The sequence below is a fragment of the Schistocerca piceifrons genome, chromosome X (genome assembly GCF_021461385.2).
Source record: "Schistocerca piceifrons isolate TAMUIC-IGC-003096 chromosome X, iqSchPice1.1, whole genome shotgun sequence".
NCBI lineage: Eukaryota > Metazoa > Arthropoda > Insecta > Orthoptera > Acrididae > Schistocerca > Schistocerca piceifrons.
Window position 1 is genome coordinate 960,241,350 of NC_060149.1, and position 15,237 is coordinate 960,256,586.

A 15,237-nucleotide genomic window follows, 5' to 3' on the forward strand; every position below is an offset into this window, starting at 1 on the left:
TGCTTTACCCACAACTGAACCTATGTGATCATGCCATTTCATATTCCTACAAAGTGTTACACACAGGTATTTGTGCGAGTTGGCAGATTCCGACAGTGACTCACCAATATTATAGTCACAGGATACTAAGTTTATACATTTCTAAACATTCAGAGCAAGTTGCCAATCACTGCACCATGTTGAAATCTCATCAAGATCTGACTGAATATATATATGCAGCTTCTATGAAATAGCACTTCATTACAGATAACTGCATCATCTGCAAAAATCCTGATTTACAGCAAGGTCATTAATGGACAAGAACTGCAAGGGCCCCAACACACTTCCCTGGGGCACACTTGAAGTTACTTCTACATCTGATGATGACTCTCCATCCAAGGTAACATGCTGTGTCCTTCCTATCAAAAAGTCCTCAATCCAGTCAAGAATTTCACTTGGTACACCATATGATCATACTTTTCACAGACAGTGTAGGTGTGGAACAGAATCAAATACTGTTAGGAAATCAAGAAACACTATCTACCTGTTGCCTTGATCCAACGCTTTCAGCAAGTTATGTGAGAAAAGTGAGAGTTGGATTTCATATCATCTATGTTTTTGAAAACCATGCTGGTTGATATTGAGAAGGTAGTTCCGTTCGAGATACCTCATTATGTTTGAGCTCAAAATATTTTCTAAGAATCTACAACAAATCGATGTCAAGGCTACTGGATGGTAGTTTTGTCACTCCTACAACCCTTCTTGCAGACAGGTGTGATCTGTAACTTTTTCCAAAAACTGGGTAAGGTTTTTTGGATAGATTACAGTGAGAAGAGAGGATAACTCAGCCACAAATTCAATATTGAATCTGACTGCGATTCCATCGGGGTCTGGAGCTTTGTTTAATGATTTCAACTGTTTCTCAACACAACTGACATTAATACCTATTTCGTTCATTTTTTCAGTGTACGAGGATTGAATTGGGGCAGTTCTGGGTTTTTATTTGCAAAGGAACATTTGAAAATCGAGTTCAGAATTTCTGCTTTTACTTTGCTACCCTCAATTTCAGTTCCTGTCTCACTTGCTACGGACTGGACACTAACTTTTGTGCCACTAACAGCCCTTACATACGACCAGAATTTATTTGGATTCTGTGAAATGTCATTTGACAATATTCTGCTACAGTAGTCATTGAAGGCTTCATGTGTTGCTCTCTTGACAGCCAAACATGTTTCATCCAGCGTCTCTCAATCTATTATCCTACACTTTGTTTTACACCTATTATGCAGTAATCTATGTTCCTTTAGAAGTTTTCTTTACAGTGACTGTATACCACGGAGGTTCCATCCCATTATGAACTGTTCTACTAGGAACCTATCTACTCAGTGCATGGTCAACTGTTCTTTTCAAGTAGAGGAAGAGCACCTCTACATGCTCCTGACCTGTGCTGAAAGTTTCAAGTTCCTCACTGAGATAAGATATTACTGATTTCTACTTAGTTAACTGAACGCATAATAAGAGGGAAACATTCCACGCAGTAAAATATATCTAAAAACAAAAATGATGTGACTTACCATACGAAAGCGCTGGCAGGTCGATAGACACACAAACAAACACAAACATACACACAAAATTCTAGCTTTCGCAACCAACGGTTGCTTCATCAGGAAAGAGGGAAAGACGAAAGGATGTGGGTTTTAAGGGAGAGGGTAAGGAGTCATTCCAATCCCGGGAGCGGGAAGACTTACCTTAGGGGGAAAAAAGAACAGGTATACACTTGCACACACACCCATATCCAACCACACATACACAGACACAAGCAGACATTTGTAAAGGCAAAGAGATTCGGCAGAGATGTCAGTCGAGGCAGAAGTACAGCGGCAAAGATGTTGTTGAATGACAAGTGAGCTATGAGCAGCGGCAACTTGAAATTAGCAGAGGTTGAGGCCTGGCGGATAACGAGAAGAGAGGATATACTGAAGGGCAAGTTCCCATCTCCGGAGTTCTGTCAGGTTCGAGTTAGTGGGAAGTATCCAGATAACCCGGAGGGTGTAACACTGTGCCAAGATGTGCTGGCCGTGCACCAACGCATGTTTAGCCACAGGGTGATCCTCATTACCAACAAACACTGTCTGCCTGTGTCCATTCATGCGAATGGACAGTTTGTTGCTGGTCATTCCCACATAGAAAGCTTCACAGTGTAGGCAGGTCAGTTGGTAAGTCACATGGGTGCCTTCACACGTGGCTCTGCCTTTGATCATGTACACCTTCGGGTTACAGGACTGGAGTAGGTGGTGGTAGGAGGGTGCATGGGACAGGTTTTACACCGGGGGCTGTTACAAGGGTAGGAGCCAGAGGGTAGGGAAGGTGGTTTAGGGATTTCATAGGGAACTAAGAGGTTACGAAGGTTAGGTGGACGGCGGAAAGACACTCTTGGTGGAGTGGGGAGGATTTCTTGAAGGATGGATCCCATTTCAGGGCAGGATTTGAGGAAGTCGTATCCCTGCTGGAGAGCCACATTCAGAGTCTGATCCAGTCCTGGAAAGTATCCTGTTACAAGTGGGGCACTTTTGTGGTTCTTCTGTGGGAGGTTCTGGGTTTGAGGGGATGAGGAAGTGGCTCTGGTTATTTGCTCCTGTACCAGGTCGGGAGGGTATTGCGGGATGCGAAAGCTGTTTTCAGGTTGTTGGTGTAATGGTTCAGGGATTCCGGACTGGAGCAGATTCGTTTGCCACGAAGACCTAGGTTGTAGGGAAGGGACCGTTTGATGTGGAATGGGTGGCAGCTGTCATAGTGGAGGTACTGTTGCTTGTTGGTGGGTTTGATGTGGACGGACGTGTGAAGCTGGCCATTGGACAGATGGAGGTCAACATCAAGGAAAGTGGCATGGGATTTGGAGTAGGACCAGGTGAATCTGATGGAACCAAAGGAGTTGAGGTTGGAGAGGAAATTCTGTAGTTCTTCACTGAGAGTCCAGATCATGAAGATGTCATCAATAAATCTGTACCAAACTTTGGGTTGGCAGGCCTGGGTAACAAAGAAGGCTTCCTCTAAGCGACCCATGAACAGGTTAGCGTACAAGGGGGCCATCCTGGTACCCATGGCTGTTCCCTTTAATTGTTAGTATGTCTGGCCTTCAAAACTGAAGAAGTTGTGAGTCAGGATGAAGCTGGCTAAGGTAATGAGGAAAGAGGTTTTAGGTAGGGTGGCAGGTGATCGGCGTGAAATGAAGTGCTCCATCGCAGTGCGGCCCTGGACGTGCGGGATATTTGTGATAAGGAAGTGGCATCAATGGTTACAAGGATGGTTTCCAGGGGTAACAGATTGGGTCGTGAAGGCACAAAGTCGGAAGTTGTTAAACCTTCAGAAACAAGATTTTCAAAAGTACTTCTTCTCAGATACCAATATTTTGCCCCTGTTTGTGTCGGATACACAGATGTCTCAGTTGTTATCACATAATTTGAGTGTAGTGACTGAATCTTAGCCAGCTTCATCCTGACTCACAACTTCTTCACTTTTGAAGGCCAGACACACCAACAATTAAAGGGAACAGCCATGAGTACCAGGATGGCCCCCTTGTACGCTAACCTATTCATGGGTCGCTTAGAGGAAGCCTTCTTGGTTACCCAGGCCTGCCAACCCAAAGTTTGGTACAGATTTATTGATGACATCTTCATGATCTGGACTCACAGTGAAGAACTACAGAATTTCCTCTCCAACCTCAACTCCTTTGGTTTCATCAGATTCACCTGGTCCTACTCCAAATCCCATGCCACTTTCCTTGACGTTGACCTCCATCTGTCCAATGGCCAGCTTCACACGTCCGTCCACATCAAACCCACCAACAAGCAACAGTACCTCCATTATGACAGCTGCCACCCATTCCACATCAAACAGTCGCTTCCCTACAGCCTAGGTCTTCGTGGCAAATGAATCTGCTCCAGTCCTGAATCCCTGAACCATTACACCAACAACCTGAAAACAGCTTTCGCATCCCGCAACTACCCTCCCGACCTGGTACAGAAGCAAATAACCAGAGCCACTTCCTCATCCCCTCAAACCCAGAACCTCCCACAGAAGAACCACAAAAGTGCCCCACTTGTAACAGGATACTTTCTGGGACTGGATCAGACTCTGAATGTGGCTCTCCAGCAGGGATACGACTTCCTCAAATCCTGCCCTGAAATGAGATCCATCCTTCATGAAATCCTCCCCACTCCACCAAGCGTGTCTTTCCGCCGTCCACCTAACCTTCGTAACCTCTTAGTTCCCTATGAAATCCCCAAACCACCTTCCCTACCCTCTGGCTCCTACCCTTGTAACCGCCCCCGGTGTAAAACCTGTCCCATGCACCCTCCCACCACCACCTCCTCCAGTCTTGTACCCCGGAAGGTGTACACGATCAAAGGCAGAGCCATGTGTGAAAGCACACACGTGATTTACCAACGAAACTGTCCATTCGCATGAATGGACACAGGTTGGTTGGTTTAAGGATGAAAGGGACCAAACTGCAGAGGTCATCGGTCCCTTTTTCCAAAATACTAAAAATACCCACAGAGATTAAAAAATGTTCAACAGAATAGGAGACAGACGACACAGAACAAAAGAAACGTAGACAAGGACCAGACAAAACGAAATAAAATCACACGGAGTGCGACGGTGGTCAGCCGACCATAGGAACAAAAAAAAGGAAAAGTCAACCACCGAGAACACATTAAAAACTGAGTTTAAAACCGTAGGCCAAAGGCCAAAATCAACAAATAAAACACACGCATTTATATTAAGCGATAAAATCCCCCTGCCTGAATAAAACGCAAAACTAAGTCCGCTATGGCAGAGTCGTCAGTTAAAAGCGCAGGGAGCTTATCAGGCAGCGCAAAAGTCTGCCTGAGCACAGTTAAAAGGGTGCACTCCAACAGAATATGGACCACCGTCAAGGACACCCCACAACGACAAAGAGGTGGATCCTCACGACACAGTAAATAACTGTGCGTCAGTCGGGTGTGGCCAATGCGGAGCCGACAAACGACGACTGAGTCCCTGCGGGTGGCTCGCAGCGATGACCGCCAAACAGTCGTCGTCTCCTTGATACGACGGAGTTTGTTTGGCACGGGCAGGTTGCGCCTTTCAGTGTCCCAGAAATCGAAAACTTTGCGGCGTAATAGTGCCCGCAAATCAGTCGCCGGGAGGCCAATTTCCAGAGGTGGTTTACTGGTGGCCTCTTTCGCCAGGCGGTCAACATTCTCATTGCCGGGGATCCCAACATGGCCTGGGGTCCACACAAAGACAACAGAGCGGCCGCTACGTGCAAGAGTATGCAGGGACTCATGGACAGCCATCACCAGACGAAAACGAGGGAAATACTGGTCTAGAGCTCGTAAACTGCTCAGGGAATTGCTACAGATAACGAAGGACTCACCTGAGCAGGAGCGGATATACTCTAGGGCACAAAAGATGGCGACCAGCTCAGCTGTGTAAACGCTGCAGCCATCCAGCAAGGAACGTTGTTCAGAATGGTCCCCTAGAGTAAGCGCATATCCGACACGACCAGCAACCATCGAACCATCAGTGTATACAACGCCAGAGCCCTGATACGTGGCCAAGATGGAATAAAAACGGCGGCGGAAGGCCTCTGGAGGGACGGAGTCCTTTGGGCCCTGTGCCAAGTCGAGCCGAAGGCAAGGGCGAGGAACACACCATGGGGGTGTCCGCAAAGTGGCCCGGAAAGGAGGTGGAACTGTAAAAACCCTAAGCCCGGAGAGAAGCTCTTTGACGCGGACCGCGATCGTACAACCTGACCGGGGCCGATGTTCAGGAAGATTGACAACCGATTGCGGGAACAGGAGACAATAGTTTGGATGCCCGGGCAAGCTAAAAACATGGGCAGCATAAGAGACCAGTAAATGTTGGCGCCTCAATCGCAGTGGAGGGACACCTGCCTCCACAAGTATGCTGTCCACAGGGCTGGTGCGGAATGCTCCTGTTGCCTGTCGAACCCCACAGTGGTGAACGGGGTCCAGCAGTTGCAACGCTGAGGGCGACGCTGAGCCATACGCCACACTCCCATAATCAAGCCGGGACAGCACAAGGGCTTTGTAGAGCTGCAGCAGCGTATTACGATCGGCACCCCAAGTTGTGTTGCTGAGGCAGTGAAGGGCATTCAGATGCTGCCAGCACTGACGCTTGAGCTGACGAATATGTGGAAGCCAAGTAAGCCGGGCATCAAACAGCAATCCCAGAAAATGGTAAGTGTCAACAACCCTGAGCATGGCATCCTGAAGATAGAGCTCAGGGTGGGGATGGACAGTTCGACACCGACAAAAGTGCATAAAACAAGTCTTCGCAGGAGAAAATTGAAACCCATGAGCTAGGGCCCATGCCTGCGCCTTGCGTATGGCTCCCTGCAACCTACGTTCTGCAACACTAATGGTGGAGGAGCTGAACAAGATGCAGAAATCGTCAGCATATAACGTGGGTGATACAAACGACCCTACTGCTGCTGCAAGGCCATTAATGGCCATAAGGAAAAGGGGCACACTCAATACTGAGCCCTGTGGAACGCCGTTCTCCAGGATATGAAGTGAACTATGGGATGTGCCAATTAAAACGCGGAATGTCCGAACAGATAATAAATTCTGAATAAAAATGGGGAGAGAGCCCCGGAGACCCCACCCGTGCAACATGGCGAGTATATGGTGCCGCCACGTCGTGTCATATGTTCTGGAGACAAGGTGTTGGCGCCTGGAAATAGCAGTGCAGATTGCAGACTCAAGAAAGACCAAAGTATTGGCGGTGGAACGGCCCTGACGGAAGCCGCTCTGGCACTGAGCCAGAAGACCCGAGACTCGAGCAGCCAACACAGCCGTCGACTCACCATACGTTCCAGTAGCTTGCACAGAGTATTTGTCAAGCTGATGGGCCGATAGCTATCCACAGTAAGCGGGTCCTTACCAGGCTTCAGCACCGGAATGATGGTACTTTCTCGCCACTGCGACGGAAAGACACCATCGCTCCATATGCGGTTGAAGATGACAAGAACACATCGCTGACAGTCCGAAGACAGGTGTTTGAGCATCTGATTGTTGACGCCATCTGGCCCAGAGGCTGTATCGGGGCACTGTGCCAGGGCACTTTGGAGTTCCCACAAACTAAATGGGGCGTTATACGTCTCAGGGTGGCGAGAAGCAAAAGAAAGCAGTTTGCCTTCCTCCCGGCGTTTAAGCGCGCGAAACGCAGGCAGGTAATTCCCCGACGCAGAGGCCCGAACATAGTGCTGTGCGAAATGCTCGGCGATTGCATCAGCATCGGTGGATACCGCCCCGTTGATGGTAAGCCCTGGGACACCTGTAGAGTGCTGCACTCCAAAGGTGCACCGAATCTTCATCCACACCTGGGAGGGTGAAGTACGGGAACCAATGGTGGAAACGTACCTCTCCCAGCACTCCTGTTTCCGCCTCTTGATGAGCCGCCGTGCCTGAGCACGGAGACGTTTGAAGAAAATGAAATTCTCCAAAGACGGGTGCCGCTTATATCGCTGAAGAGCCCGCCGACGTTCTTTAATGGCTTCAGCGACCTCCGGAGACCACCAAGGCACTGCCTTTCGCCGGGGGCACCCTAACAAACGAGGAATGGTACGTTCCGCAGCGGAAACAATCGCTGCAGTCAGTGTCTCAACCGCTACATCGATGGTACCGTGGGGGAGAGATGCAACAGTGGCAGCAGAGGAGAATGTTTCCCAGTTTGCCTTGCTAAATGCCCATCTAGGCAGGCGTTCATGGGATCGACACTGGGGTAGTGAAAGGAAGATGGGAAAATGGTCACTACCACACAAGTCGTCATGGACTCTCCAGTGGACCGATGGTACAAGCCCTGGGCTGCCCAACGACAGATCTATGGCCTAGAACGTGCCATGCGCCACACTGAAATGCGTGGCAGCGCCAGTGTTTAAGAGGCAGAGGTCGAGTTGGGAGGTGAGATTCTCGATATCTCTGCCTCGGCCAGTAATCTTCGATCCACCCCACAGGGGATTGTGGGCGTTAAAATCCCCAAGGAGAAGAAAAGGCGTGGGAAGTTGGGCGACAAGTGCAGCCAATTCGGTCAGGGAGACTGTACCACCTGGAGGGAGATAGACACTGCAGACGGTTATGTCCTGGGTAGTCCTTATGCGGACAGCCACAGCTTCCAAAGATGTTTGAAGGGGCACAGGAGCACTATATACAGAGGTAAGGACATACACGCAGGCTCCACCTGACACACTATTGTAAGTGCTACGGTTGCAGTAATAACCCCTGTATCCACAGAGGACAGGGGTCCGCATTGCCGGGAACCAGGTTTCCTGGACAGCAATGCATAAAGCAGGTGTCATGCTTACAAGCTGACGTAGCTCAGGTAGATGGCTAAAATAACCACCACAATTCCACTGGAGGATTGTACAAAGCGTGTCCTGTAGAAGCATTCAGGCACTGAAAATGCAAATTACTGGGCAGGGTCACATGCTGCCACCGACTGAGTGACGGACGTCGCTACGGCCATCATTTCTGAGGAGACGGCGAGACCCAGGTCATCAGGGGACGCAAAGAGCTCGACCTCATCCTCAGAGGCTGAGCTGACAGGAAGCGTTGGTGCGGGAACCACTGGGTCCTTATCCTTCTTGGAGAGCTTCCTCTTCTCTCTCTTGTCTTTGGGAGGAGGGTTGGCATGCTGGGAGGGCTTTTCTGACGCATTATCAGGAACAGAGGAAGAGCGTGAAGCCCTTCGACCAGCAGCTGGTGGCTTCTTCAGCCACTGGCTAGTGTCTTGTGAGACACTGGGGAAGTCCTTGGAAGGGACTCCCCCAAGGGATCCCTTCTGAACAAGTGAGGCCGTAGGAGGCTGTTGCGTCTCCGGCTGAGCAGCCGGAGAGAGCTGTCGCTTCCCCGGCTGAGGAGCCGGAGAGGGCTGTCGCCACTCCGGCTGAGAGGTGGGGACCGACGTCCCCGGTTGCTTGGGGTGCACTGCTCCCAAACTGGGTGTTTTGGGAGCAGTGGAAGAGAGAGTGGCCCCCACCGGTGGTGGGGCAGGCGAAACGTGACTGTTCGGTGGGCCAACTGTGAAAGGAGTCTTTGCAGGAACTGGTGGCTGCAGTGTTACAGCAGCATAACTCTTCAACATACGTGTGGGGTTGAGCCATTCTAATTTCTTCCTCGCCGCTTGGTAAGTTAAACGGTCCAGGGTCTTAATTTCTTGTATCTTCCGCTCTCGTTGGTAGGCTGCACAGTCTGGCGAGCAGGGAGAATGATGCTCCCCACAGTTAATGCAGGTGGGAGGTGGAGCACACGGAGCATTTGGATGCGAAGGTCGTCCACAATCGCGACACGTGGGGCTGGCAGTGCATCTGGAGGACACGTGTCCGAATTTCCAGCACTGGAAGCATCGCATAGGGGGCGGGACATAGGGCTTGAAATCGCACCGGCAGATCATGACCTTGACCTTCTCAGGCAAGCAGTCGCCCTCGAAGGCCAGGATGAAAGCACCGGTAGCGATCCTATTATCCTTGGGTCCCCTAAAGACACGACGAACGAAGTGTGCACCTCGTCGTGCCAGGTTCTCCCGTAGCTCGTCATCAGACGGTAGGAGAAGATCTTTATGAAAGATAATCCCCTGGACCAAATTTAGTGACTTATGGGGAGTGACGTTAACAGGTATGTCACCAAGCTTCTCACAGGTGAGCAACGCCCTTGACTGTGCAGAGGAAGGTGCTTGTATCAAAATGGCCCCGCTCCGCATTTTGGAAAGAGAGGCCACTTCCCCGAACTTATCTTCAAGATGGGTCACAAAGAACAGAGGCTTAGTCCCCAAAAATGAATCCCCATCAGTTCTGCTGCACACAAGATATCGCGGTGAATATGGCTCCTGTCTGTCCGCAGCCCTGCGTCCCTCCCAGGGCGTGGCTAGGGAAGGGAACGATTTGGGGTTATATGCCACAGCGTTAAAGTCTACTTTACCGCGCTTAGAGACGTTGGTGGTCGTGCGACCACCGGATTGAGATTGTACCCGCTTCATTGCGGGGTATCCGCCCCGATGCCACCCACTCCGACCAGGGGCTCTCCCCACGGGTGCCATCCAGCCACAGCAAAGGCCACCTAGCAGGATGGCCGTTGCCGGGAGTCCTGATGCCCCGGAGAGACGGGCATCTACTCCTTGGCTTACGTGGGGAGGCGGCAGCGCAGGCATCGGCAGTAAGATCCCTGTGTTGTCAGGGGCTACAACCTAGAGGGTGCATGACGACCCCACCACAACGGGCTGGCTACCGTGCTGGATTTTGGGTGCCACGGGTAGTCCATAGTGATCGTGGGTGCAGATTATGATGCACTAAGGGCGTAACTTACACAATCCATCAGGTGTGTATGCCCAAAATGAGGGATGGAGGGTGCAGTTACGACACCCAGACGATAAGAGGGCACAGAGGACCGATGGTGCACCACGTAAGGGGTCCTTCCCCAAAAGGCTCTTACTTCTGTTATGGAGGTCAAACCCTAATGGGGACCATCACATTAAAGGCCGAAACAGTTGAGACTCCTTTTAGTCGCCTCTTACGACAGGCAGGAATACCGCGGGCCTATTCTAACCCCTGAACCCGCATGGGGGAAATGGACACAGGCAGACAATGATTGTTGGTAATGAGGATCACCCTGTGGCTAAACATGCCTTGGTGCACGGCCAGCACATCTTGGCACAGTGTTACACCGTCCGGGTTATCTGGATACTTCCCACTAACACCAACCTGTCAGAACTCCGGAGATGGGAACTTGCCCTTCAGTATATCCTCTCTTCTCGTTATCCGCCAGGCCTCAACCTCCGCTAATTTCAAGTTGCCGCCACTCGTACCTCACCTGTCTTTCGACATCATTTTTGCCTCTGTACTTCTGCCTAGACTGACATCTCTGCCCAAACTCTTTGTCTTTAAATATGTCTGCTTGTGTCTGTGTATGTGTGGTTGGATATGGGTGTGTGTGCAAGTGTATACCTGTTCTTTTTTCCCCCTGAGGTAAGTCTTTCCGCTCCCGGTATTGGAATGACTCCTTACCCTCTCCCTTAAAATCCACATCCTTTCGTCTTTCCCTCTCCTTCCCTCTTTCCTGATGAGGCAACAGTTTGTTGCGTCGAATTTTACGATTCCAACAGGATAAAAACATGCCGTGTGAACTTACATTTGAAGAAATACTAGCAGAACTAGAGAACCATCAAGAGAGTGACGATGAAGATGATATATAGAATTGGCGATTATTCCACCCTATGCAGATGTAATAACAGATGAAGAAGACACTGACGAAAATGTACTGTTGTACAAGATGACGCCGGTACTTTAGAGCTCACAACCAGCTGAGATGAAGTTAATGCTACAGTTGTACATCCAGAAGCCAAAAGAAGGAAAGCGTTGGGAGGTGGAGGAGAAAGTGGTATGTTATCTACAAAAAAATATATATGTAAGTGGTATAAATGTCAACCAACGTACACAAACAATAGTGAACCAGGGAAGAGCAACAAACATTATGATGTGGAATGTCTAGCAAATAACACAGTGCCCCAGGTGTTTGAGGATTTTTTTTTTTCTGAGAAACTAATGGATACTATTATTGAACAAAGCGAAATTTATGCTTGCCAACATAACAGAATAAATTTTCTGTTAACCAAAGAAGAACTAACTGAGTGGTTATCATAAGCTTCCCCACAAGAATAAGTACTGGGAACAGGTTCCTGATGTCGGTGTTCCTTTAGTCTTCAACTCCGGGTCAAGAAATAGGTTTTGGGAAATAAAGAGATTCATTCATCTCAATGACAACTCCAAAATAGACAGAAACGACAAGATGTACAAACTGAGGTTATAATTTGAAATGCTGAAATAGGAATTTGGTAAATTTGGCGTATTTCATTCAGAACTCTCAACTGATGAAATAATGGTACATTATTATGGCAAACATTCAGCTAAAATGTTTCTGAGGGGAAAGCCTATCAAATTTGGATATAAAATTTGGTGTCTTACAAGTTCCAATGGCTTTCTTTATAATTTTTCACCATACTGTGGCAAGACTGACAACAAACAGGAGCCTTTAGGTGCAAGGGTAATAAATGAACTAACCAGCATGATTCCAGAATCAGAGTATCCGAATTATAAGCTTTTCTTCGACGACTTTTTCACCAGTGTTGACACACTGATCACACTCGGAAAGAGTAAAATGAAAGTTGCAGGAACAATAACAGAGATCCGAACTAATGCATGTCCTTTGATTGACTCAAAAAGAATGGCAAAAGGAAGGAACGAGGATTCTATGACTACATATTTGACAAAGAGAATGAAGTTCTGGTTGTGAAATGGAGTGACAACAAACCAGTATGTGTAGTGACAAATAACAGTACTATTATTCCTCGAGTTCTACTAAAAGATACTCACGGGCAAAGAAAAAGGAAATATCTGTTACACTGCCACATATCATTGAAGAATACAATGCCCATATGGGTGGCATATATCTACTGGACAAGCAGATATCACTTTATAGGACGAGGATAAGGTCAAAGAAATGGTGGTGGCCATTATTCACATAGATGATATATATCTGCGTAGTAAACACATGGCGTGCATACCAAATTGCTAACTCTAATGAGAAGGTCTTACTTTTGGATGTCCCACAGAGAATAGTGATGTTTTTTCTATCAAAGAAAAAAGGATCAGTACCAAAACAAAGAGGACCACAAGGAAGCAAATTGATGGGAGGACAGGTGAGCACAGATGTACGACTAGATCCAGGAAATCATTTCTTTGTGCCAAGTAAAACACAGAAGAGATGTGCTTACTGCAAGAAAAAAACAAGAAAAATTTGTGATAGGTGCAATGTTGGTGTACATGACAAGTGTTTTGCTTCATTTCATACTGAATATACATTCCATAATATTAAAATATTCTTTATTTAATGTTTGTGTTGCTTCTTACAATATTATGCATGGAGAATAAGATTGTGAATTTGGATAGCGCATTTGGCCAATGTCCCAAAAATGGGACGTCTGTAGTTTTTGTTCTAATAAACTGAAACTTTTCAAAACAACTTTTTATTCAATTTATCACTCAATGTAACATATTTATGTATAAAAGTTTGCAAAAAAAAGATCCAATAGAGTTCTGGCCGGTAGAGCGTTAAGGGAAAACCAGATGTAACACAAAATGTCTGGCAGAAAATCTGCTACAGGAACTACATCACAAACCCCGACTGCTCACAGATTATGCAAAGGACAATGGTAACTTCCGAAAATTCTCAAAAATACACATTTATTTGCATTGATATACAATGAAATTCAGGGGTGATGTATACTTTGGCTGAGCTGTGAACCACAAAGCATTGATTTGCTACGTAAATTACGTATACAAAACACTGGTAGCACTAACTTACAAAGTATAGTTTTGCAGGCATCTCAAAATTCTGAAACTAAACTATTTCTCACATAATTGGACAACAAAATAAGAGACAGACTATTTTGAATGAGGATAATAGGCATACTGTTCTAAAAATTTTTGAAAGAGCACAATTTAGTTTAAGCCTACAATTGACGCTAATAGTACTAGTTTATCACGGGATTCCCAAATGTTTGAAATTTCACAACATATCAGAATTCAAACAAGTATCGATACAATCAATGAAAAATTACGCAGAAGTGACATGAACAGCAAAATATACTAATATAGAACTTCAAATAGACACATTATCTAGTACAAACAGTCCCCACATAAGGGAAAATTCCTAAGTCAGCTTTATTTAAATGGGTAAATAAAATAAATAACAAAACTGGAAATTGTCCCTCCTCTTGCAATGGATTGCTACTGGACAACTGCTTTTGTACATTAAATGGAGAGTACAGTACACATCTAATTAACACCAATGGATTTCTTTTCACAGAACAACAATCTTTGGATACTGTACTGCATAGTGTGGGAATTCTGAGACATTCTGGGTTGCTGCAGAGCGATTCATTTTCTAAAATAGACAGTGTAGTGGTGTACACTGTTAACACACTAGGCATATTACACGGGCCACTTGTTCACTCCTTTTGTACACACATCAGTTAGACTGAGGTAGCAATGGAGTTTAAAAGAAGACATTCATACATGGCACTGAATTTAAGATAGAAGTGAATTTAAAGCAGTATTTGGAATCTCTTCATGCAATAAACCAACAGTCTGCTGCTGATTTAATGATTTCTGAGACACACTCTTGAAGACTGAAGTCAATAATGACAGCCACTACTGAAGGAAACTAGCTTCACCTCTGGATAATGATGACTGAAGAGGACAGCTCCCCACTGTCTCTACCAACAAAACGAATGCAATCTTTGAATCAGATCAGAACTAGTTTGTTGAGTTCCTGCATGGCAATCTTCAGATCACAAAAATAGTTGTTAGATACAACACCTTTTAACACTTGAGTAAAAAAACTTGCTGCTAAAGCCTGATATTAAACAGTTGAAAAATTTGATTCTCAGTGGTCAAAAGCAGCATACAATAACTAATGACAGAAAACAACTGTACCAATCTTAGAAACAAACATGTGATAGACCTTCTCAGAACACACCCACATGGCAAAAGTGAAAAAGAGGACACAAAAATTATTAATGTCATTGGATGAAAACGATACTTTTCAACTTAAGATAATATAGTTACTAAAAATATTTTTAGTTAAGCAACTAGTTTCAGCTCGAAAAGCCATTTTTCGGTTTACACACATAGCGAGGTCTCACAGAAATAAAAAGGCAGCAAACTCACACTATGTGCTACTGTTCATCATGGCTTACAAATTACAGTAGAAATGCTACTGTTTGTTGTACTTTAAAAACATTTAAAATGGCTTTTTGGGCCAGAACTAACTGTACAGGGTGATTCAAAAAGAATACCACAACTTTAAAAAATGTGTATTTAATGAAAGAAACATAATATAACCTTCTGTTATACATCATTACAAAGAGTATTTAAAAAGGTTTTTTTTCACTCAAAAACGAGTTCAGAGATGTTCAATATGGCCCCCTCCAGACACTCGAGCAATATCAACCCGATACTCCAACTCGTTCCACACTCTCTGTAGCATATCAGGCGTAACAGTTTGGATAGCTGCTGTTATTTCTCGTTTCAAATCATCAATGGTGGCTGGGAGAAGTGGCCGAAACACCATATCCTTAACATACCCCCATATATATAAAAAAAAAAAAAAAAACGCAGGGGGTAAGATCAGCGCTTCT

The 15,237-nt window shown here is 46.4% G+C and overlaps 1 protein-coding gene across 1 annotated transcript; it reads left to right on the plus strand.

The window, feature by feature from the left end:
* The first annotated feature begins 11,915 nt into the window (after positions 1–11,915).
* Positions 11,916–12,561, plus strand: LOC124722808 (piggyBac transposable element-derived protein 3-like). The gene is made up of 2 exons (XM_047247937.1): positions 11,916–12,322; positions 12,390–12,561. The coding sequence occupies exons 1-2, from the start codon at positions 11,916–11,918 to the stop codon at positions 12,559–12,561; spliced, it is 579 nt and encodes a 192-aa protein (XP_047103893.1).
* Positions 12,562–15,237: the final 2,676 nt, after the last annotated feature.

Coding starts and splice junctions, on each gene's coding strand:
- LOC124722808 (XM_047247937.1), top strand. CDS start 11,916: ATGGTACATTATTATGGCAAACATTCAGCTAAAATGTTTCTGAGGGGA. Junction 12,323..12,389: donor ACAAAGAGAATGAAGTTCTG/GTTGTGAAATGG, acceptor TTATTCCTCGAG/TTCTACTAAAAGATACTCAC.